The 25,614-nt window shown below is 39.7% G+C and overlaps 1 protein-coding gene across 7 annotated transcripts in view; it reads right to left on the bottom strand.

Moving 5' to 3' along the window:
* Positions 1–25,614, bottom strand: part of FYB2 (FYN binding protein 2) — a 103,894-nt gene that overhangs the window by 59,385 nt on the left and 18,895 nt on the right. For all 7 annotated transcript variants that reach the window (XR_008547630.1, XR_010153839.1, XR_001706833.3 and 4 more), the window contains exons 2-4: positions 16,910–17,657; positions 13,824–13,985; positions 12,028–12,061 (exon numbers count right to left, since the gene is read on the bottom strand). Coding sequence is in view for 3 of the 7 variants with exons in the window: in XM_063801547.1 (XP_063657617.1) it covers positions 12,028–12,061; positions 13,824–13,985; positions 16,910–17,657 (944 nt within the window). In the remaining 4 variants the exon portion in view is untranslated. The remainder of the gene's footprint in view (positions 1–12,027; positions 12,062–13,823; positions 13,986–16,909; positions 17,658–25,614) is intronic.

Below are 25,614 nucleotides of genomic sequence, written 5' to 3'. Positions count from 1 at the left end.
TGGGCACAATCTAATCAGCTGCCAGTGCAACTAGAATAAAATAATAGACTGCCTGAGTCTTCTGGCCTCTATCTTTCTCCCATGCTGGATGCTTCCTGCCCTCAAACATTGGACTCCAAGTTCTTCAGCTTTTGGACTCTTGGACTTAAACCAGTGGTTTGCCAGGGCTCTCAGGCCTTCAGCCACAGACTGAAGGCTGCACTGTGAGCCTTCAAAAAGTAGGGATAGTTTTGAGGTTTTGGAATTTGGACTGGCTTCCTTGCTCCTCAGCTTGCAGATGGCCTACTGTGGGACTTCACCTTGTGATCATGTGAGTCAATACTCCTTAATAATCTCTCGTTTATATATACATCTACCCTACTAGTCCTGTCCTTCTAGAGAACCGTGACTAATCTACTTACCAATTCTACTATGACTTCTACTACAACAACATACAACAAATAGAGCTTCTCTCAGCCCTGGGCACTAGGTATTTCTTTTTTCTATTCATGTATATGTAACCCAGTTATTTCTACAAAGGACCACAAAACCATGATCACCAAGTAAATGTTATTAAAGTGCCACATAACCTTACAAAATATGCCGTCCACTCTGGCTTTAACTTAACTCTGAAGCTACATTGTCAAACCATTGATCTCATTCATAAGGCAGGCATGGGAAGGCATGTAAATAATAATAACAGCTGATAATTGTTACCTGCCAAGCACTGTTTCAATAACATGTATCAATCTTTGGCTCTATGAAATAGATACTATTATTCTTTCCACAATCAGATGAAGAAACTGAAGCACGATCCAAGCTCACAGAGTAGTTAGCAGCAGAGATAAGAAGCCAGATATTTGAATCTGAAGTCTTAACCATTATGCTGTATATCATCTTACACAGGGGATGTACTGGTTGAAGTCAAACATGGCATGAATAGATCACACCGTAATGGAAGTCATCAAAGAAAGAGGTCATCAGAGTATACAGCAAGGAGGATTCCAAAGGACTGACCAGACTATTAGCTAGAGACATAATGAGAGAAAAGTATGTCTGCTAGTGGTATAAAAGAGAAGCTCTCAGATTTCTCATTCATTAAGTTACATGCTATTATTCACTCTTCAAACAAACTATATTCACATTAATTTTATATGCATTATCTCACATAATCCTCTCAGTAGCAGTATGAGGCATTCTACAGTTGAGGAAACTGAGGCTTGGAGATATTCAGTAACTTGCCCAAGATAGCACTGCTAAGTAGCAGAGGTGGGTCTGGAAACCACACCTTCTGATTCCTAGTCCATTGGTTCTCTCCTCTGCACTACAAGTCACTCTAGAACTGAGGGAAAACTGAAAAATGAAAATAATGAAGCACCAGACGATGGTGAAGGTCAAGGAGCTTGTGAGTGGGCTTTGGACAATATTTTTCCAACCTTTGTTAGGCTGACCCAAGAGTTCACAGATCAATTCTTTTATATATTAGTTATTTATATGGGGAAAATGTTATGGGGAAGTTCTTTTTCTTGTCTTTGCCTGACATTATCACCTATAAAATGAAAAACATTACCATTTAACCTGTAATTTGAGGTTAAGGTGGAACCAGTGGATCAGGGTGAATTTGGGAATGACCTTCTAAAAGCACTTTGTCTTCTAAGTGTTTTAGGAAGTCACACAACAACTAAAGCAGACTCTTTTTTTCCCCATTCATCTAGGAACAAGATCTGATAAAGCAGATTCCTAATAAACCAGTCAAAACTTCAGCAGCATGAAACAAAATGACCACAAGCCCTCATTTTGATCACTAGTCAAATTTTAAAATATCTTTGTTTCAAATTTCAGAGTGTCTTCTTTGAGGTGCACTAATATCTGACCCCATTTATTTTACAGAGAGGGAAGTGAGGTCACCCTCTGAACTAGTGGTAGCCTTTTAAATAGGGGCCTGGTCTCCTGACTGCCTGTTCTGCCACCTACAGCATTCGACCTTGATACAGACAAACGCTGCTATTACAAGCAAACAACAAATCTCTGCCATTTATTAAGAGCTTACAACATTGGAATTCCACTTTGCTGAATTAGAGATATTTATCTCAATCCTCACAACGTCCCTGGGGGAAGGATTTGATTTCACTATTTCCCATATTAGAAAATAGAAGGCTCAGAGATATCAAATAACTTTCCCAGGATCACACAGCTAGTGTGTGGAGCTCAAACTATGAATCCAAGGTTATCTGACTCCTAAATCAATGCCCTTAACTTCATGTAACATACTCCCTGGATCTTTTAATTTTTAATTCATTCAATTTAAACACACTTTAATTATGCAGCCGGTAAGAAAGAAATATTAGACCATCTCTCTGCTTTTGAAGAATTTATAATTTAGTCAGGGAAATGAGATACACCCAGGGAAACAGAAAATCACAAAAATAGACTGGATATACTTGAGTCTTAAGCCGAGTGCTGTCTAAGTCCATTCTATTCTTCAGCCAACATTTATTGAACAACTATTAAATGCTGTATGCCCCCTTCCCCATATACACCTTACCACTACACACTCTAATCATGTCAAATTACCCATAGTTCTTGAACACATGAGGCTGTTTCCTGCCTCTTCGCTTTTGTCCACGTTTCATCTGCTTATAATGACCTTATCACCAACATCCTCTGTGCAAACTCGTATTTTTTCTCCTAAAATTCTGATTGTCATTATCCATGGCCCTTCTATAGTCTATTCTCCACACAGCAGCCAAGATGATCTTCTCAAAATATAATTCAGACCTTGTCACAATCCTGCTTAAGACTTTCCAGAGGCATCCTATGGTTTTTAATAATTTTTTTAAAAAAAGAACCACTAAGCTCCCCACCTTTATGATCTCATCCCTTTCCATGTCTCCAAGGTCCTGTACTACCATTCTCTTCCTCACTCATCACTCTCCAATCACACTGGCCTCCTGTCTACTTTACAAGGATGCAGTGCTCTCTACTACCTCGAAGACTTGGCAAAGGCTGCTCCTGCTATGTAGAATGGTTTCTGTATGACTAACTCTTTCTCAACCACCAGGTCTCACCTCTGTCCCCTTTGGCAAGGCCCTTCTTCAGCTAGCTTTCCCAAACAGCCCTCCTTCCCACCTATTTCTGTACACCACAATACTTGTTGTATACCCTTCTCAGTCACTGTCATAGTCTTGAAATTACTTTATTACTCTTTGTAACTAGTTTAATTTTCTCTCTCTCGCTCTGGGATCTTGAATATCACTTGCTGCTCAGTACCCATTGCCTCATCCGGTGTCTGGCACATTGTAGGCTCCCAGTTAGCAACTGGTTTTTTGTTTATATCCTTTTCTGATGCTCATACAAAAACACTGGGAACTCTTAGACAGGTAGATGATGTCACATCATTAATTTTTCTCATTGAGCTCCCCCTCTCTGTCAGGTACTGTTCTAGAATATAAAAATAAATAGCAGTCAATGTCCTTAAACTCAGGGTTCTCATGGTCTAGAAAAACATAAAAAATAAATCAATCAAATGAATATTATCAATCAAAGCATTCATAAAAAATAACAGGAAAATAAAGCTGAATCATATATGAAATAGATAGCGTCTTAGGTGAGGGAACATGTGCTATAGCCAAGAAAGCTGACATTTCAGCATATATCATTGCCTCATACCATATTTGTTATTTGTTTTTCTTCCCAACTAAAATATATACTTAATGAGGGCAGATACTTTGTGTTCATTTCCTGCCGCATTTCCAGCATCTAGAAAAATGGCGGGCACATAGTTGGAGTTCAATAATTATTGGATGAATAAATAAAAAATGAATTCTGCATGATGAGAAGGAGCCATCAGGTGATGATCTGGGAGAAGATGACACACACAGGAAAATATAAGTACTTCTGATTGGTCAGGGAAGTTTGTTGTGTTTGATGATTAGCCAAAGGCCAGTCCATGGGTGGAAGACAGCAAACAAGGGTGAGAGGGCTTAGGAGAGGAGTCTGGAGAATAACCAGCGATCAAAACCCATAAGAAACCTATAAGAATATATATAGGTATAAAGAAGTATAACGAAGCATATTCTTGGCCCTGGGAAAAGTACAACATTTTTGAATTTTATTCCAAATATAAAATGGATGCTAAGAGCTCAATGATTAATTTAATTAAATATTTAATTCAAAAACTAATGAGTCCAAAGAAGAGGAGAGAAGAAAGGAGCGTGCCTCTCATGTGGGCTAATAAATCAGAACAAGCTTCTTGGTAGAGTGTCACTTGGAGCTGAACGCTAGACCAAGAAGGAGCAGAGGAAAGAGGATCTCATGTGAGTCCCCGCTCTCACATGGCAGTAGCCCTTACCTAATATGCAAGGGCAAAGGAAGTGTTCAGATTGTCCTAATTATTTAGCTTTAATATTAGAGGGATATAATATTGGACATGCAAACCAAGGCAAAATGTATAGAGAACAGAATCTTGAAATGTTTTATTTACATAAAAGCTAGTGGAAGATGATATCATTCTTTCCATCCATCCTTCTCCCCATCATTTTGTTTATCTGTTATTCCACTGGCCCATCACTCAGTCATTTGATAATTATTGCTTGCATGCCCACTGTTTGCTAGGTCTTGTAAAAATAAAGGTGAAAAATATATATGATCCTTCTCTCATGGAATTTGCAGTCTAATAGATATCACCAAAAGCACTTCATGGTGGAAAAATTCAGAATAACGTAGCTGAAAATCTTTAATTTGGTTCTGAGTTCATATCCCAAATAAACTCTGAAACAGGACAAGCCATAGTTTCTCACCTATAAAATGACAATACTAATATTGTGTATATTCACTAATGTTCAATATTCAATATACTAATACTAATAATAATATTGCCATTTTATAGGTGGCAATTAGTATTGCCTCCTAAGATAGTCATTGGTCTAGAATGAGTCTAACAGATATAAAAGGGCTCAGCAATGCTCAGCATGTGGTCATACACAAACAGTAGTTTCTATTCAACCTTACTAAATAAACCTATGTACAAAACTAGGCCCCAAGTCTGCAACTTGTGATTGTCTGTTTCTTTTTCAATCATGACTTTTCTGGCTTATCATCTGAATGCCACTGAAGAGAAAAAGCAAGGCTTAGTTCCAAAACCTTTCATATTTTAGCTCCACCCTAGGCCAGCCTCCCTCACACAGATCCCTCTGCACAGAAAATGAAATCCTAAGGAGGCGTTCAAGAACTCCTGCTCAAAGCATATCCAGGCTCAATGTGTAGAGCAAGCCATGAGTCTATTAAGCCTTGCCCTCTTTTGTTGTAGGTAAAGTGTTCTTTGAATCTTCAGTAAGGCAGCCTGGGGTGATAGTTGAGAGGCTGTGCTCTGGAGCCAGGCTGACCAGGTCAAGCCCTGGTGCTGCTGATCCAGTTGCATCACCCTGGATGACTTCACCTGACTCTCCGTGGTCAGAGAGTGCACAAAGCACTTACTGTACTTCATGGGTGGTTGTAGCTGGGAGTTCTAAAATGAGAGAGAGGACATAAGGTACAACTCTTTATCTATGGGAAGTGCTCAATAAATAGAAGTCGTAGGTGAGATTTTTTTTAAGGAGGAATATTTGAACACAAAAAAGAAGAGAAAAACTCAGTAAATTCACTGCTCCTTGTGAAAAACAGGCCAATCAGTGGCCCTGTTGTGTCCCTGAAGTCCAATTAAAAAGGGATAATAAGAAATTATTGAAGTGGCTTAAGCTGAAACTACCTGAATGTTCTGAGTCTGAAACTCTACAGGCAGGACACAGGCTTCAAAAAATTCATTCTCTTCATTCTTTCCTGTAGCGATTCAATTTATCCCAGCATGCTGGGATTTCCTGGCCTGCTTTCACCTCTTGAATATCACTACAAGGAGGCTGTTTTGTTGTTCGTCAATCAGGTCAGGTCTGTACCAGTCTTAATTACCTGAAGTGCAGCCATTCAGGAAAGAGCACTGTAGTTGCAAACAATTTTAAAACTAGCCTTAAGTGATTCTGTCGTACATGTACAAAGGCACAATGACATGCTTTTTGTTGTTGCTGTTATTAAGTAGAAAACAAGCTCAAAGTCCTTTCAGGAAGGATCCTTCTTGTCTTGCACTGATTGTGTGCTAAGCACTTCACCTGTGTTAATATCAACAATGATGGGAACAGCAAATAACCTCCGTATTGTCCTAGATTCCTCTCTTTCCCTCACATCTCACTCCCCACAGCTGATCCAGCAATGGCTGTTTTCCTTCCAAACAAATCTTTAATCCATCAACTTTTTTATTTCATTTTGACTGCCCTGTCCGTGTTAAGTTACTTAACTTCTCTCTGACTCAGTGACCTCATCTATAAAATGGGACAGTACTATCTGCTCCTTAAAATTGTCATAAATGAAATCATGTATAAAGTACTTAGAATAAACACTGAGTGTGTGTTGCTAGTTTTACAGTGGTTGTTGTAATGGCTTTCCAGGACATCTTTCTGTTTCCACCTTTTCCCATGAAATTTATTATTTATACAGCATCCAGAATGATCTTTACAGAAGAAGTGTCAGCTCATGTCACTTCCTGGCTTAAAACTCTCCAATGTCTTCCCAACGCATTTAGAGCAAAATCCAAATTACTTCCACAGCTCACAAGATACTCCACCTCCATTTCCTGAGCTCACTGCACTTTAGCCAAGATTCCAACCCCTTTCTCCTTTCAAATGTCCTAAGCATGGTTCTCCCTTTAGTCTTTGTGCCAGTTATTTTCTTTCCTGGGATGTTCATCTCCTAGATCTTCCTTTAACTGGACTGGGTCCTTATTCAGTTCTCAACTCAATGCTGCTATCTCAGAGAGGTCTTTCTCTGATCGATTCATAGTAGATGTACATATTTTCAGGGTAATATGATATTTTAATACATTCATACGATGTGTAAAGTTCAAATCAGGGTGATTGAAATATCTATCACAATTTTCTTTATGTTAAGAACATTCAAATTATTCACTTCTAGCTATTTTGAAATGTACAATAGATTATTGTTAATTATTGTCACCCTACTGATCTATCGAACACTAGTTCTTATTTCTTCTATTTAACTGTTTAATTGTACCCATTAATCAATCAGAGAGGCCTTTCTTGACCATCCTAAGCTTTATTTCACTCTCAAATCCTCATTATTATCCTAATACTCTTAAATTTTTGTTTATAGTACTTATTACGATGCAAATAAGTACTGTAAATGCATTTTTTTTTGGTTACAGTGTTGTTGTAATTATCATTATTTTACTTGAAGGCCTTTGATAAGGCATCTATTCCTCACTTCCACAGGATCAGCCACTCCCCACTGCCTGACACGGGTCCTAGAGACAGTCACATGATCTGCCCAGCCCTAGAAGACATTGTGTTTCCCACTCTGCTTGGGGTAGAAACTGCAAAAACACAAATACAAATATGTGTTTCCAAGTACTAGGCACAAAAGAAGTCATCGGAAAGATTCAAAATAAGCTTATCAGCTTTTAATAAAAGCTGATAGACTTATTTTAAAAGCTTATGAGCATTTAAAGACTATCATCAAAGTGAAAACACAAAATTAAAAACTTCAAGAGAGAAAATGATAAACTCTTGAGAATTCACCCACAGACCTTCCCCTGAGAAACACTGCTGTCATCTTCCTACTCCCAAAATAAACAGCACCTCCTTTATGTGTCTGAGTCAGATTCCCTGAATCAGGACTATCTCTGACACTTCTTAATGGGAGAAAAGCCATATTTATAGCTAATGAATAAAATATTAGCCAACTCTGCTAAGTACTGACAGAGACCAGTGCTGATTGCTGCCCTGGGACTAATCTACTTTGCTCACACAAATAGGGACTGCTTATTCAAGAGGGATGCCAGCCAGCTTGGTTTGCATAAAAGAGTGATGACAAAGAATAATCTCCAAAGAGCCATCTCACTGTTGGAAACTAATGAGACATTAATATTTCAGAGGTAACAAGGGATGGAGAGGCCAAGGTTTAGAGAAACTGAGACTCATTGAGTTTCTTTTGTGTTTTCCATGCTTGATATAATTTATCTCACTTGGCCTTGATGACAATAAAGTAAATAATAATATTGTGCCCACTTTACAGATGTGTGTATCAAAGATCTGAGCTGTTAAATGGCTTGTCTAAGGTATGGAAAAGGGGTTTAAATCTATGCCAATATGACTTTAGAACCTGCACTTGTTCCTTTATACAATGTCACCTCTCATGTTTTAGACACAAAGAGGTCCAGAAATGAAAGATGGCTATTGTAAGTGTGCTGGGTTAAGATGATTAAAATATGTATATATAGAAATACAGCTAGAAACAAAGACTCCTGTTTTATACATTATGGTTGGAAATAATGAGAGTTTTAATTTAGAGAAGAATGTAGTCCTTAGATGTTTTAAGAATCGTCACATAAAGAGGGGGTAAATATGATGTCTGTTGTACCAAAGAGTGTATCTTAGACATATGGTTGAGAGTTTGGGTAGGGAGGTCAATTCTTTTTCCAGATCAACTTGAAGGACTTTGAAATAAATAAATAAACAAAGAAGCATGTGTGTGTGTATGCATGTTATTTTATTTTGTACACTGCTATATTTTCAATGTATGTAAATGTTTGGCCCATAATGGATGCTCAATAAATACATGTTGAATGAATAGAATTGGCTCTGATGAAGAAAAATATAAGGCTCTCAAGGTGTTGAGCTCCTCATCAATGAATTTTTGAAGAGACTAAAGTTCTGAGCATAGATTCTTGCCCTTGCTGGGAGGTTACATAACAGCTAAGTAAGGTTTATTGAACACTCTCTAGATGCTAGGCCCTGCCCTAAACACTTCAAGATCATTATTTTATTTACCCTCACCACACTAGTATGAGTTAGGTAATAACAACATCATCATTTCACAAAAGTAGAAACTGAGTAGATCTTAAGATGTAGACCTTTAAGATGATTAAAATACATATCCAAAGAAATACAGCTAGAACACAAAGACTCCTGTTTTATACATTATGGTTGAAAATAATGAGAGTTTTAATTTGGAGAAGAATGTAGTCCTTAGATGTTTTAAGAATTTTGCAGAAGTTTTTTGTTGTTGTTGTTTTAAGGTTTGCAGAAGCTAAAGCATTTTCCCAAGATTACACAGATGTTAAGTTCTAGGGGTGGGATCAAAACCCAGGCTTTCATTAACTTTGTGCTATGTGGCTTGGCTACATGAGATTATCAGCACATTCCCTTCCAGTAATGAGAGCCTACGTATACCATTTATAATTTAATCTCTGAATTGAAGATTAATACCTTGATCATGGATGATATTCTTCCCAAACGAGCACCAGTTTCCAGGGAAGTTATAGCTAAAGCTATTGCACATTATGACATTTACTTGTTCAAACTCACTTATCATTGGCAAGATAAAGTCTCAACTTTTTACCATGGCACTTAATGCATTTTAGGATCCAACCTCATCTCTTAATTTTATACATTAGAATATTTTTTGTCTGTATATTTCCTTCTCTTTAGAGTCTCCTTTTGTCTGTTTATTTCCTTCCCAACCTCCTTGCTTTCAAACATGTTCAATCTCTATAATAAAAATCCATTGGTCTGTCTATCTGTTTGTCCATCTGTCCATTCATTCATCCACCCATCAACTACATCTCAGATCAACTACATGTCAGAACGGTGGTTATATCAGGGAACAATACCCTGCCTTACCACTTGATAGTCTCACAAAAGAGAACACATAAGTAAACCTATCTAATTCGTACCTATTATGCAGGATACAGGCCCAGTTCTTTCATCTCCCATGAAGGTGCCCTAAGTTTTCTGGCCCCTCTTTATCTCTTTTGCCTGTCACTCTTTCAGCGCTATGGCCCACATCATAATCACTGTTTAGTGAAACCTCATTTCAGACGGAGGTTAGCTTCCAAAATCAGCATGAAAGGACAGAACAGTCAAAATGGCCCCTGTAAATCCCTTAGGAAGATGGTGCCATGTGGAGACTGACTAATGGGCCATCACAGCAAGTTTATCCTCCATGTTGAAACAGATTGCTGTTTCTTTGATTTAAATGCCAGAGAAGAGGTCAGCTTAGATTAGAACCAATCTGTAGGAAAAATGTGTATCTAGTTAAACACAGCAGTCACCTTACACTCAATCCTACTGAGATGCTCACAATATGAAAGAACCAAGAGCAAGTGAGAGCACAGCAGAAGAACACTGTCCCTTCACACTGTCATACTGGGACCTATGTTCATTGAGTAAATGGTGCAAACCATTGCCTGAGCCAGTTAGATTATTCTCTCTCTTTCACATAAATGCGCATAGAACACGTCTCCACTGACCTGTCTTGTGCTGTCATTTAACTCTTTCAAAGGGATGACTTACCCAGGAGTTCCCAGAGCACATGAATTGCGTCCAACACCACACTACCAGTTCCTTGTTGAATAAGATTGCCTTATCAGTTCCCTGTTGTACAAGATCCTCTGTGATGTGGTTCCTGTTTACCTCTATAATCCCATTTCTATACCATTTCTATACTTTCTACACTCTAAGTGTACTTATTTCTAGTTTCCACAAATTAAACATGTTGCTTCACACCTCCTGCCTCTACCTAGAGTGTCCCTTCCCATGCTGTGCTGCAAATGTGCATCTTCAATACTCATTTCAAATGTTTCCTCTTCAGGGATAGGTTGACTGGATCAATACCCCATTCTTCACTCCTTCCTGCATCCCTGCTTTTTGCCATGAAACTTTCAGCACCCTCCCACTCTGGTTCTGGGCTTGGCCACATTACTTGCTTGGACCAATAAGATGTTAGCAACTGCAACACAGCAAGGGCTTGAAAAGTACTGGTGTGATTGGGCTTGTCTTGCTTGTTAGCAGCGACTGTAGAAGAGTGCCCCTGGGCTAGCTTGCTGGATGAGGAGAGACAGATGGTGCCAAGTCAAGGTGCCCACCATCCCAGCCAACACAATCCTAGATCAGCCAACTGTTAAGCTTCCCCTCAACATGTGAGCCACCCCAGCCAATATTGCAAAGTTGCCTAGATAGCCTGCAGTCTACTGCAAACATATGAGCAAACCCAACTGACCCCAGCCAAGATCAGCTGTACCCCACAGACTCATGTATGCTATGAAAGTTTTATTGTTATTATGTAGCATTACTCTAGCAATGGAGAACTGATACTTCTTTAAAGACTTCCCTGACCCTCCCAAGAAGATGTAACAACTTCCTCCTTAGTGCAGCCTCTGAATCTTGTCCTTTCCTCTATTACAAAACTTAACACACTTTACCATTGTAAACATTTGATAAAGGAATAAGTAATATGATTATTTGTTGTTAAGTTTGGATCTCCTTCTAAGACTAACCTTTTTGAGAACAGGAACATCTTTGTGTGGGAGGTGAGGTATATAATCAATGTAGTTATGGCACATCTGGGTTGGAATCATGGCTCAGCAAGTGGCAAACTTTCTGAGCCCAAGTATCTTGAGCTGTAAAATGTAAGCGGCAGCAGCAACTGTGCAGCCCTCTTGAGAGAACAGAATGAGAAATCTGTATAAAGTAGCCAGTTGAGTGCCTGACACATCAAAGGTCTCAATAGATATTATTTGGTTAAGTGAGTTAATGAACTGACACTTCTGTGGCAAAATTCTTAGAAGGAGTACACCAAAAATAGAACATCCTTTATCCTATTACCAATTCCTAACATCACACCAGCTGCCCAGAGCATTCTTTAGCCTCTAATTCAATTTATGACTATGAAGGGTGATGTTTCAATTTACTGAACCCAACTGTGTAATAAAAAAAGGACCTCTGAGGACTATCTTTGCAACTTAACATCAGCACGCGTTAAATGCAATTTATTTAATCTTTTGTTTACAACAAAAGTTGCAGTTTGTTGCTTATAAATTCACTCCTTCTGAAACCCTTCTGAGAAATACAGATTCTTGGTTTGTGCTAATTGCCTGCTCTGGAGCAGGCTAAGTAGCCTCTGTGATGGGCTACGTTCCTACACAACTAAGGAGCATGTACTTACCTCTCTGGAGACAGGGAGCCCTCTTCCACAGTCACTGCAAGAGAGAGGCAGAATGAAAAAGAGGCGTTGGCAGCAGCCTGGTTAAAGTGAATGATGCTTGTGCGATGACTTGACCCCACAGATAATGTGGAGAGTGGAAGCTCGCCTGTGCCTGAAACATCCCTTACCTCCACCCCAGCACCCAGGGGATGCCTGCCCCTGCATTGCAGCACTCACCCACACTTTACAGTACAATTTCTTATTTATGGGTACAATCTCTTGCATTAGACTTTGACCTCCTTAAAAACCAGAACCCCTGTGGGGTTTATCTCTTAATCTCTCATTTCCATCACAGGACATGGTACAGAGATTATAGCTGCTCAATGTTTCTTTCAAATAAACTTGGACATTTACAGAGCACTTCCTGGTATACCAAGCACTATTTAAGCCCTTTCCGGGCATCATGTCTCATTATCCTCACAATAATCCTAAGAGATCAGTGGTATCCCCATTTTACAGATAAGGAAATTATCCCTATTTTATAGATAAGGAAAATGAGGCTCAGTGATTAAGAAACCCAAACTTAAATAGCTAGTGAGTTCAGAAGCTGGGATCTACAAAGCCCATTTTATGGCAAAAGACTTAGTACTTTGTTCTATGTTGCTGATAAACCTTCTTCTCATTCAGAGAGATTATTTGAGGCCTGAATTATTTAATGTTTATAAAAATCACACTTATCCTTCTTTGATTTGGAGCTGTCCATATCAGTAAAGTATACTTATAAGAGCCTATCTCCCCATACAGAATTTTCTTTTAGGATAAGACTTAAGATGACTTGTAGCAGTGGTTCTCAAAGTGTGATCCATGGACCAGCAGCATCAGCAACCTCTAGGAACTTGTTAAAAGGCAAATTATCAAGCTCCAACTCAGACCAACTGAACCAGAAACTGAGAATGGAGCCCAGCAATCTATGTTTTAAAAAGTCCTCTAGGTGATTCTGATGTACACTCAAGTTTGAGAATCATGAAGTCAGAGTAATTTGACCATGAAGTTGCCCAAAGCAGTTAAAATGAACAAAGACTGTGTTAGCTGTCTCAGTGTACCTGCCATCTGCTGGTGCTGATGGCCACAGTAAAACAAATGTTAGCACAGCAGTACATTTTGTCCCAAAGTGTATGTTCATCTTGTGTTTCATTAGCGCAAACATAAGCTAAGGCATTTAAAATGTCAACAAGATCAGATTGTGGTGGGAGTGGTGAGGGACGAGAGGTGTTCCTTTAAATAGAAGAAGACACAAAATAGCACAGAAAAATGGCTTCCAAAGATGTTTCAGTTTCTGGAAGGGATCAGAGGGTTGGGGGTTGCAGGCTTTCAGTTAATTACCAAAAGCAGATCACGGAGGCCTGAGGGGCTCCCCCTAAGGATTTCAGGTCAAGTTCACACTGACTTTCTCCCTTTTCACTCCCTCCCCACTTCTCCTGCACAAATGGATTGTGTTGACAACACAGGTTTGCAGGAAACACAAAGGTTCAGTGACTCCCTGCTCAGCGACTTTCTGTTTTCTTCCTCTTGGACAGATTCCCAGGGATCAAATGCAGTGCTCTCAGGGGAAGTGGGCTGGTCTAGGAGCGATAAAGGGCCAATTCCCACAGAGACATCGTTTCATGGGCAAGCTGCCACAGCCTCTAGATGAGAATAAGCAGTGATGGATGTCCAGCCTCATGGAAAAGCAGCAGCGGCATCGTCACCTGGGAGAGGATGTGGAGACGGAGGTGACTCCTGGTTGGCCTTGTGTAGGGCCCTGTGCATTTCCTTACCTTCCCCTTGAGTCTTGGGAACAGCAGCTGGCTGCCTCTGAAAGGCCTGGAGGTTCATGACGGGAGGTCTTGAAGGCTTTGGGGGAGGAGGACCCAGGGAGTCGATGGAGGGCAATGGCTTTGTTTTGGGAAGGTGGTGATGCCTGACATCTGGCTGTTTTTCTGAACACAAGACAGTAAAAAATGTAAGTTATGATTATTTTCATTTCATAGCTTGTTGGGTAAAACTGGTTTCCTTGCCTCCATCTAAGTCCCGTCCAATCTATTCTCCACCCAACAGCTAGAGTGCCCTGATCAATACATAAACCTGATCAGTTGCCATGCTGCTGCTTTAAGGATTTCCTCAGCATGACATTGGTTACTCCATCTCTGCCATTTCTACACCACACAGCACCCATCTGTGTTTCTAGATTCTTTGTTTGGCATATTGTATGTCTTGCTTCCCCCCACTTAAAGCCCAAATATTTTTCACACACATCACTGGCTTCTCCATTCTCCGTATTTGATTTAGATAGCCTTAAAAACCTCTCATATATCCAAAATTTTGTTCATGTTTTTCTTGGTTCTGGAACACTTTTCCCTTTCTTGGCAAACTTCAATTCATTCTTTTAAGGCTCTGCTCCAATGACACCTCCTCTAGAAAGCTTTTCTTGATTTCTCACAGGAATCAAGGCCAGAATCAACCTCTGATTTGTATTCCCGTAGCACATTGTTAATACCCTTACATCAATATCATGGCACATTGGAGGCACTGGTCTATGTTCTCATTTAACAAAGGCTTCTGTGGGTGGGGATGGTTTCGTATTGATCCCCCAGCACCAAGCACAGGGCCTACCTCATAGGAGAGAGGCTGTGACTATTTACTGAAAGTATTCTTCAAGCAGTTATGACATGCAAATAAGTGGCTCTATAAAAAGGAATAAGAATTGATCTGGGATTTCCAGGGCTCATAGCCTAGGACTGGCTTCAAGGCTGACTTTGTGATATCTGGGCACCTGTGTCCTGGAATTTTCCAGGAAAGTTCCAATTTTACATATATTTGTCCTCTGCAGTCTTAAATCCAACTCCAACAGAAAGTCCAATATTATATATGAAAATCATATCTGCCCTTTACAGTGAAAATAGCACAAAATCTTATGTAATCCAACTGCTTTGATTTTTGATTTACGTAAGACAGTAGTTGACTACATGGGCCATTCATGTGAAAACTTAAGAAGTGGCCTAGCATTCTGCATATACTCCTGGGAGACTTCCTGCTCTCCTCCACAAGCTGGAAGGGAGGGAAATCTTCCTTATTGCTCCACCCACAGTGGGTTACATCCCCAGAAACTCGGGCCCAAAGTTCCTCTCTTCTTAGGCTTGAATTACAAGTAGCGTTGTCAAAAACTTCAGTCATTATCAAATCAAGAAGAAGACATAGTGAATATTAATTATCACTTACTAATTGGGCTCAGAGTTTTTACCACGCACTGTGCTAAGTAGTTTACATCCGTTATCTCACTTAACTTTCTCAATAGCTCCATCTGGTAGATAATACATTCTTCTTTCCTTTCTCTCATCCATCCTTCTTCCTATACATCTTTCTTCCCATCTGTCTTTTCTTCTTCCTCATCCCTTCATCAATAACTATTTATTTACTATATTCCAGGTATTGTTCTAGGAAGTGGGGATAGAATTGAGAACAAGAACATGTATATTCCTACCTTCAGGAATTTTTATTCTAATAACAAGAGACTGATGATAAACAAGTAAACAAATAAACAAGAGCATTACAGAGATCCATTAGTTCTATGAAGGAAATAAGGTAGGATGACAAGTGTGAGCTGTTGATGATGAGGCAGTACACTTTATAGAGAGAGGTTAGAGAAAGCTGACCTTGGAAAGTTTTTTTTTGAACTTAGGCCTAAATGCAGCTACAAAAGCTTAAAGAAAAGAGGAAGAGGGAATGGCAAGTGCAAAGGTCCTGAGGCTTGACAAAGCCTATTTAAGGAACAGCAAGAAATCTAGTGTGTTGACTATGGGCAGAGAGCTCGGGGAAGACAGGTAGGAGATAAGTCAGACACAAAACAGGGACCAGCATGCAGGGCCATGAAGACCACAAAACAAGTAGTTTAGATTCTATTCCAAGTACAAACAGAAACCATACAAGGTTGTAAGGAGATTCATCCATCCACCCTTCCATCCATTTAATCAATCATTCAACAAATTTTTTTTTAGGACTTATTCAATCTGGCCTTTTTCTTCTAGGTGCTAGGGATATGGTAGTAAAAAACGACAGTCCTTATTTTTTTTATTTTTATTTTTTAGACAGGATCTTGCTCTGTTGCCCAGGCTGGAGTGAAGTGGTACAATTTTGGCTCACTACAACCTCTGCCTCCCAGGTTCAAGCAATTCTTGTGTCTCAGCTTCCCGAGTAGCTGGGATTACAGGCACAGGCCACCATGTCCAGCTAATTTTTGTATTTTTAATAGAGATGGGCTTTTGCCATATTAGCCAGGCTGGTTTTGAACTCCTGAACTCTGCCCACCTTGGCCTACAAAAATGTTGGGATAACAGGCATAAGCCACCGTGCCCAGCCAGTCCTTATCCTTTCATAACTTAGATAATACTAAGGTGAACCAAGAGCTTCGTGGCAAAACCAAGAGCTTGCTGACAGATTCAGTGTGTAGAATGAGGGAGGAGAAGGGAAATAGAGCATGGCTCCTAAGTTTTGGCCTGAGAAATTAGGAGAATAATTGTGTTGTTTACCAAGACAGATGATTGGTGACAGATTTGAGTTATAAGAGAGCACTCAGGCTCTAAGAATCTATATAAATTGCCTAAATTCATGCAGCTTGTCAGAAGTCGAGCTAGGATTCGAATCCATGTTTTTCCAAAAGCTATCTCACAAAGCAATTCCAGGAGATTAAGCACTTTACTCAAACCCAAGGTTACAGTTTAGCAGATGGGCCTAGAATATGACGTGGAGAGTCTGGAGCCACATTTCCCAGGTCATATACATAACCACTCTGAATCAACAGGTTTTAAAGTAGAAAAACATGATGACCCCTCCCTAGCCCCTGTCCCATGGGGATCACATTTGTTACCTGGGGCCTGACTGGCAAGCTCACACTCATAGATGGGCTGGCAGGGGCTGCTTGCCGGGCTCCTCTCAGGAGGTAGGTTTTCCCAGCTCTTTCTGATATGTTGAGAAATTACAAAAGAGGGATCTTCAGAGACGTTACGTAATATTTTGGGGGCCACCACGTGCTTCTGGGAAGGAAGAGTCTGGGCTCCTTTTGTTTCCAGCTTTTTCCTGGGTTCCTCTGGAGTAAGCCCCATGCCTTTTTGCCCTTCCAGATGGATAGCCTTACTTCCACAGTTGGCAAGGAGAAGGGCTGATGACATTTCACTTTTCTGAGATGAAACCTTCTCCCAGTTCCAGAGTTTGTTTCTGAAGCTATTGGCCACCATTACTTTTTCCTTAGTGATTATCTCAACATTTGATTGAGTCACCTCTAACAGCAGAGAAGCCTTCTGTGAACTTGCTGCAGAACATACAGTAGACTTTCCCAGAGGCCCTGGGGCATTAGAACATTTTGGAATTTCACTCTTCTGAGCCAACTTTATTTTCTGAGGTTGAAGAGGCTGGGACTCACTACTGGAACAGTATGGTGTGCGCTGCTTGTGGTTGGATGGGAGGGGTTTCTCATTGGCCAAAATTTGAGTTGACTGTGTGCCTCCAATGTCACCCTTTGGAGAAACACCTGCTGGGAATTTAATAGGTCCTGGAAGAGGTGGAGCATCAAGATTTTGAAATTTGGCTCGAAGTTCCTTGAAGTTTCTTACCCCTTCCTAAGGCAAAGAATAATCAAACAAACAAACAAAAACAAAAACAAACAAACAACAACAACAAAAACAAGTGTCTCATTATTCCAAGAAAAAAAGTCAGTGTGATTAGATCTCACTGATCTCACCATGTTAAGGGACTCTAACTGCTGATATAACGCAACTGCTTCTGGGCAATGTTAGCCAGCAATGCTATTGTCTATATGAGATACAATGAAAACACTATCTCTTTCTTAAACACTCCAGGGATGTTTAATTTTCACACAGCACATAAAGAACACCTATATATAGTACTAAAAACAGTGGAGAAACCCCTTGATACAAACTTTTGATGGCTCCCCACAGCCTATAAAAATAAATTCCAAACTGCTTTATACAGAATTCAAGGTTCTTCACAATGAGGTCCACCAAAAGATGGTGGAATTATGATCTCCAACCACAGCCAAACACAACTACCCTTAAACCAAACAGAACTGTTTACAATTTTCTTAGACCCTCCTACTCTCTATCACCTGGAGTTTGGTTTGTGTTCTTGCTTCACAAAATGCATCCCCATCAGCTTGTCAACACCTTTCTTGCACTTCGCTGCCTACTAATCCATCAATATTTCACCTAGGGAACTTAATTCAATATGCAAAAAAAAATAACTCCATTAAAAAATGGACAAAGGACATAAACAGAAAACCAACTACTGCATGTTCTCACTTACAAGTAGGAGCTAAACACTGAGTACACATGGACATAAAGATGAAAACAAAAGGCACTGGAGACTATGAGAGGGGTGAAGGAAGAAAGGGGCATAAAGTTTGAAAAATTACCTATTGGGTACTATGTTCACTACCTAGGTGATGGAATCATTCATACACTAAACCTGAGTGACACACAATTTACCCATGTAACAAACATGTGCCTGTACTTCCTGAATCTAAAACGAAAGTTGAAAAAAAAAAAAAAAAAAAAAAGCTTTCACCTGTGGATGACAGACACAGCTAACTTCTTTCCTGTCTCCTTGGTACTTCCACAGCTTTTTATATCTTGGCTGTTGAACTTAATGCTATGGTATGGAGAAAAGAACAAACTTTGGAATTAGACAGACTTATGTTCACATGAAGACTCCACTCTTTATCCTCTAGGGAAATACTCTGAGAAACTTGATCTTCCCTCTAAGTGCTTTATAAAAATAAGTTGTCAAACAGTAGCAGGATTAGGGCCATTATAAGTGAAATGTCCATTACAGTGCCTGACACATAGTAGGCCCATGATAAAGAAAAGTTCTTTATAAGAGGCTAGATGACGCTCTTACATTTTTAACTCCCCTTGGAAAATGATCATGCTCTTCCCTCTAAATTCAGCTCCAATTTGGTATATGAAAATTGTGGTAGTAATGGGAGCCCAATCTTTGCGGCAGAGGAAGGAGCATGACTGGGTTTATATAGTGAGTTGATTAGTGGTCCGGCCAGGTAGGTGTAGGCTTACCTCCTGCTCCATGCTCTTCCTGCTGGTCCTTCTTCCTCCCACTAGACTGCATTAGATTTTGTAAATGTGTTCTGTCATCTTTTGCTTTCGCAGGAAGTAGGACAATGTCTAATGGAGCCATTGCAAAAAATAAGAGCCACTATCCTCTCCTGATCATCTTAAAGGTTTTTAATTTCATTTACACAGACCATCTCCATGGCAGTGACTTTTGATTTTGCCAGCTTAGGAAATGTTGGGCGACCTTTTCTCACCATATTTACAGTTGACTCACACCTGCCTTCTGAAGATTTTGGAAGGGAGGAAAATTGAACAAGAAGCATGAAGCAAGTGTCAGGGAGCTTCAGTACATGCACTCTCCCTCCTTTTTCATCTCTCTGTTCTCTCTTTATCTCTCTAACACACACACACATATGCACAGGCACACGCACACACATAGCCAGCAGACAAGTTAATTTAACCACACTTTCTCTCCCCTGACGTGGCAGAAGCCAGCACTGGGCATGAAATCAGGAGATCTGAGTGTGAAACTCCACTTATCCATTTTCCACTTACGTGCCTTGGGCAATTCACTTCACTTTGTTGAGCCTTATTTTCCTCACTATGAAATGAAACTTATATTTCTGACAGCAGTTCAGGGTTATTGTAAGAATCAAATGAGATAACACACATACACACCTCAGTGATAAATATTTTTTATATTGTGGTAAAATACACATAAGACATGTCATCTTAACCATCTCTAAGTGTACAGTTTGGCAGTGTTATGTAGGTTCACATTGTTGTGTAACCAATCTCCAGAACTCTTTTCATCTTGCAAAAATAAAACTCCATATCCATTAAATAAGTCCATATTCCACCCTCTCATTCTACACTCTGTCTCTGAATTTGACTATTCTAGGTACTGTATAGGAGGAATCATAGAGTATTTGTCTTTTTGTAACTGTCTTATTTCACTTATTACAATGGCCTCAATGTTTAGCCATGTTGAAGCATGTGTTAGAATTTCCTTCCTTTTTAAGGCTAAATAATATATCATAGTGTATATATAACACATCCTGTTTATCCATTCATCCATCAATGGAGAGTCAGATTGCTTCTATATCTTAGCTATTATGAATGATGCTTCTATAAACATAGGTGTACAGATGTCTCATTGAGATCCTATGTTCAGTCCTTTTGGTTGTGTTCCCAGAAGTGAAATTGCTGGACTATATGGTAATTCTATTTTTAATTTTTGAGGAGCCTCCCTTCTGTTTTCCATAGCAACTGCACCATTTTACATTCTCACCAACAGTGTACAGGGGTTCCAATTTCTCCACATCTTCACCAACACTTTTTTTTTTACAATAGCCATTCTAATGGTTATGAGTTTGTCAGTGGTTAATATTTTTAAAGTAATATAATGATTATTTTCAGTTCTTCACTATTTGAAGCCACATGGACAACTACTGTACAATGTTGTTGCTTAGATTTTAGTCTCTGTAGGATTAATTAAGCAAAGCCCTAGTATGAAATAGAATTATGGATTTGATAACCTCCAAACCAAGGTCCTGTGCAAGGATCACTGATTCAGCGGGGAGCAAACCTGATTATACCTGGCTCTTTACTCTTTCAACGCATGTTCATTAAGTATCTACATACAGACCAAACATTGTTTTAGACAGTCAAGGGCTCTGTTGTAATGTCAACGAGAGACAGAAAATAAGCAATTACACCAGAAAATATTAGAGAAAAAGTGCTATGTGGAGAATTAAAGAGATGATGCAATAGTGACTCGGTGCCTACCACTGACTTTCAGAGCTACAGTAGAAAAGTAATTTCTTCTCTCTAGCTCAGCCATACATCAAATTAATGGTTGGTTTGGGTGATCTCCGAAGCCCCTTCTGGCACTAATATTTAGATTTTATTTTCCTTACAATTGATGGGAAATAGATGTGATGCCTTTTGTTTTTTATTATCCATCACCCATAGGTGGAAGTTCAGGTTTGAGGACATGAGGAAAACTGCATGAAGATGGTTTGGGAGGTGGCCATAGGGTCCTTCTGGTTAAAACCATGCCCCATTTTTCAGCTGCCGCAGCTAGTCAATCCCCAAATCCCACTGATCTGAACTCTTAAGCAGCCCGTGAGCACCTCCCTTCGATTCTTCCTCACTTACTGCTTCGAATGACTTCTTGATGGACTCTCTGCTTCCATTCTGAGCCCCTGTAATCCACCATTTACTCAGCTGTTAGACAAACCTCTTTAAAAACAAATCTGATCATGTACATCCCTTACGTGTTTTAAAACCTTCAATTTAGCATCCCCAAAGCTTTCAAATAAGCTCAAATTCTTTTGCTTAGCACATAAGACCCATCCTAATCCCGACCCTCTTAATGCTCCAACGTCACATTGGGCCTCCCCCCAACATGCTTTCTTCCTTCTAGCCTCACTAAATTGCTGACATTCTCCCAAACCTGTTTTGCCCTTTCATGTAGCTGTAACTTTGAATGTGCTGCCTGCAATGCTCATCTTTCTCTCTAATTTCTTGAACTAGCACATTCCTGCTCGTTCAAAATTTAACTCGTGTCATCTCAAAATATTTGTTGGTTGCCTACTATGCACTAGGCACTAGGGTTACAAAGATGAATGAGGCAACCCCGACCTTTCAGAACTCAGAAAATGAAGGAGACAGACACAAATTGGTTGTTTTAACATAATACAGGGAATTATTAAATATATGGCACAAAGTCTGAGGAGGGAACACAGAAAAGGGGCTTATGATGCAAACCCGGTTGCCAAGCAGGTTTCCTAGAGGAGATTCCCCAGCTTAAACAGTCAGCCAAGCAAAGAACAGAGGAAGGCAGCCCAGAGCATGAACACAGAAGGCACAACCTTGGAAACAGCATGATGTATATGGGAAGCAGCAGCAATTTCACATAACTGAAGCCCCAGTGCACGGTATATGAGGCTGGAGAAGAAAGGAGAGGCCAAGTCTTAATGTCATCAGGCTTAATCTTTACAGTGGGTGAGGAACTACTGATGGGTTTCCTGGTGAGCAGCTAAAGGCAATTTCTAACTGATTCCTCTTTCATGACCATTCTAGGTAAAGCAGCATCTCTCCTTCACTCTCTACCTACCTTACCCTGGGTATACACTGGCTCATCCAACCCTTTCTTGTGAGCCTTCCCCTGGCACAGAGCCTGGGAAGCCTAGAACTACCATGCCCAGGTACTCTTTTATCTGGAATTTTGCCCAACAGAGGTGTCCATAGCTTGGTAAATGAGGCCCTGAGGGTGTGGCCACTCAGGGAATAGCATGTGCTTTGGGGAGCAGCTGTGGCAGAGGTTCCTGTGCTACGTGGTGGGTAGCAGCATCGATGGATTCACATAGGAACCGCCCCATTCCCTTAGCTCTAGCATCTAAGCTTCTTGCCAGTTCTGGAAATTCCTAAAATAATTTCTTGTAAATCCTTTTCCATTCATATTACAATAACAGGTCTGATTATCTGCAACGACAACAACAAAACACACTGGCCGATACAGCCTGGTTTGTTTTTCTTTATAGCACCTATCAAAACCCATCAGATGGTCTGTCTCCCTCCATCAGAATGTAAACTCTTTGAAGGTGGGTACTTTGTTTGTATTTCAGTATTTGCCCACTGCTGTAGTGCCAGTGCCTCAATAAAAATGTGGTGAAGGAATGAATCCTTAATTCACTAGTCTTTCTGAACCCCTTTAAGACAGGGCCAGTATCCTATTTATGTTGGGATCCCCAGCAGTGGCAGAAGTGACCCACAAAATCCCTGGTGAATGAATGAGTCAGTGAATAGATATTTAGAAAAGTTATCTGGTTCACATAATGCAGGAACCGTAACTCAGCAGAATCTTAATTTTTTCCTGTGTCATCTTTGTGAAAGCAGATTAGAATGCCCATGGAAACAAATGATCTAATTGCTATCATGTCAAAAGACAGCCCTAAAAATAGCCCTGGAAAATAGCCTGGTACTTTTGATTTGTACTGGGCAAGCCTCAAATACCCATCTGGGAAGTACAGGCCAAAACAATTCGAGAGATATTGTGGGAACAACCTAAGATAAAAGACAGTGGTGTCCTCTAAACCGAAGGGGTTTATCTCTTTGATATGGAAATTAAGCAAGGAGGAAGCAGCCAAGAAAAACAAAGACATTGCTATTTCAGAAGAATGGAGAGACCAGAGTAAAATAGTTAGAAGTCTGAATCTCAGCTCTTCAAGTGTGGCATTGTTATATTTAGATGAATGTATTTCGTCACTAGGAAAAAAGACTCCATCAAACAGATGCCTTTTATTCAATGTTTACGTTACAGGAATCTAAGGAATAATGATAATAATAATAATAACAAAAATGGGCAAACACATGATATTACCATATACCAGGCACTGTTCTAAGCACTTCATATACATTCACTAATTTAAACCCATGTATTCTCAGGTTACAGACAAGGATAGTGAGGCATCGAGGGCCTATGTGACTTGTCCAAGGTCACGCAGCAAGGAAGGGTCAAAGCTAGCAATCAAACTCATACAACCTGGCTTTGGGGCCCATATGCTCTATTCTGGAATCCTCTAACCCAAGAATTTGCTTGGTGGGTCTAGAAACTTCTTTGGCTAATAATTTTCTAGAAACAAGCTAATACCTGATTACATGAGCATAAATGCTGTAACCTCCTTTTCTTGGGAAGATATTTTCCCCTTTGCTAGTTTCAGAGATAACTATATCTTTTCTATCCTCATCATCCTTAACAACACTTATATATGATGTCTTAATTAATTTCCACAATAACCCCACCAATTAGGCGATTGTTACCGACCCTGTATTATAGATAGACTAAGAGAGAGGTTAAGTAACTTCCCCCAGTTTACATAGTTAGAGAATTTAAATCCAAGTCTGTGTAACTCCAGGACTGCTTTTATTTATTCTGCAATAAATATACAAATATATTGACAAATATACCTTTCTTATAAATTTAGCTTCAATTTAAAATTCTTCTATTAATTCATAAAAATATCATAATCAATTTTGTATATGTCACATTTACTTTAGAGATTATGTTAAAAATGTAGCTCTAATCACACCATTGAAACAAACAAAAATCCCAGGAAGCCAATTTGCATTGGCTTTTAAGACACTTTCTCAGACTTTTTATTTATTTATACTGACATGAGCAAAACATTTTACTTAATATAACTGGCATAGGTTTAAAAATTTTAATAAATTACATGGCCATTGTGACCATGTATCTTGGGTTTTTCAAGGTAGTTTTGATTTAATGTAATTTAAAAGGTGATGGGAAAATTCAGAACCAAATAACAAAACTCAGTGTTATACCCTTTCAAAGTAAATTTGCAAATGATAATAAATTCTGTGTCAAATCACGTTTTGATCTCTGCTTTATAAAGCATGGCACAGACAGTTATTTCATCCTCTCCTGAGTTTACCCTGCTGCCACAGGCTGCTAGGTAACCCTCTCTGTGTCACCGCTCTCTGCCTTAACATCTACAATGGCATTCATTACACCGCACAGCAAGCTGCCTTGGACAAGGACTGCAGGTGCTCGATAAGTTAATAGTGACTTGGTGAGTGAATGCGGTCATAAAAATGTACATAAAGTAAGTTCCAAAAGGAGAAGATACTATTTCTATGCACATTTCCTAATTGGAAAATAAAGATTAACTCATTTCTGAATGTCTGCACATTGCTAACTGTTGCCTTCCACAGGGAGAAACAATGGCAACGTCAACAGCAATGGTTTATCACAAGTCTGAACATTCCTCTGTGGTAAGCAAATCCAAGAGCCTTAAGGAATATGTAAACTCAAAATCCAAGGCAAAGAGAAGGCAGCAGAAGCCAAGAAATTACGAGCCCAGGAAGAGAGGCAGTAGTAGCTGTCAAATTCTATCTAAGATGGAAAGAAGTAGAAGTCGATTAAATATAGCATCTGAGTCACCCTTCATGACTAAAAGGGCTTCAATTCAACCTTCACTACTATAAGAGCTATAATAATGGTGAAACTGTCTGTATTCTTGGTACCAATGATTAATTCCTATGAAGGGATAGGAACAACAGAACTGAACTGACACTGTAGTTGTTAGTTAAGGTTAAAGCTTAAGGTTAGAAAGATTAAAAGCTTCCTATGTAAAGGCAAAAAAAATAAATTAATTAATAAAATAAAATAAAATAATTGCACCCCCATTATCTGTCAGGTCACATGAGTACTTTTCACCTCCAGGTTGGGTATGAGCAAGAATACCAGCTCCATTAAATGTGTGACCTTGAACAAGCTACTAAATCTCTCTGCATCTGTAAAATGGGGCCAATAATACTCACCACATGGGGTGTAAGGTTTCAGTTAAGTGTTACAAAGTCCCTAAGTGCCCAGCCCCTGGCCAGTGCTCTTGGTGAGACTGCGCCTCCTCTAGTTGCAAGCACATATGCCACCTGCTGTCCCTCAGCCATGACACTGCCTACT

Source organism: Pan troglodytes, chromosome 1, assembly GCF_028858775.2.
Source record: "Pan troglodytes isolate AG18354 chromosome 1, NHGRI_mPanTro3-v2.0_pri, whole genome shotgun sequence".
NCBI lineage: Eukaryota > Metazoa > Chordata > Mammalia > Primates > Hominidae > Pan > Pan troglodytes.
The sequence above is the reverse complement of the archived record's forward strand: the minus strand, read 5'-3'. Positions and strand labels throughout refer to the sequence as shown.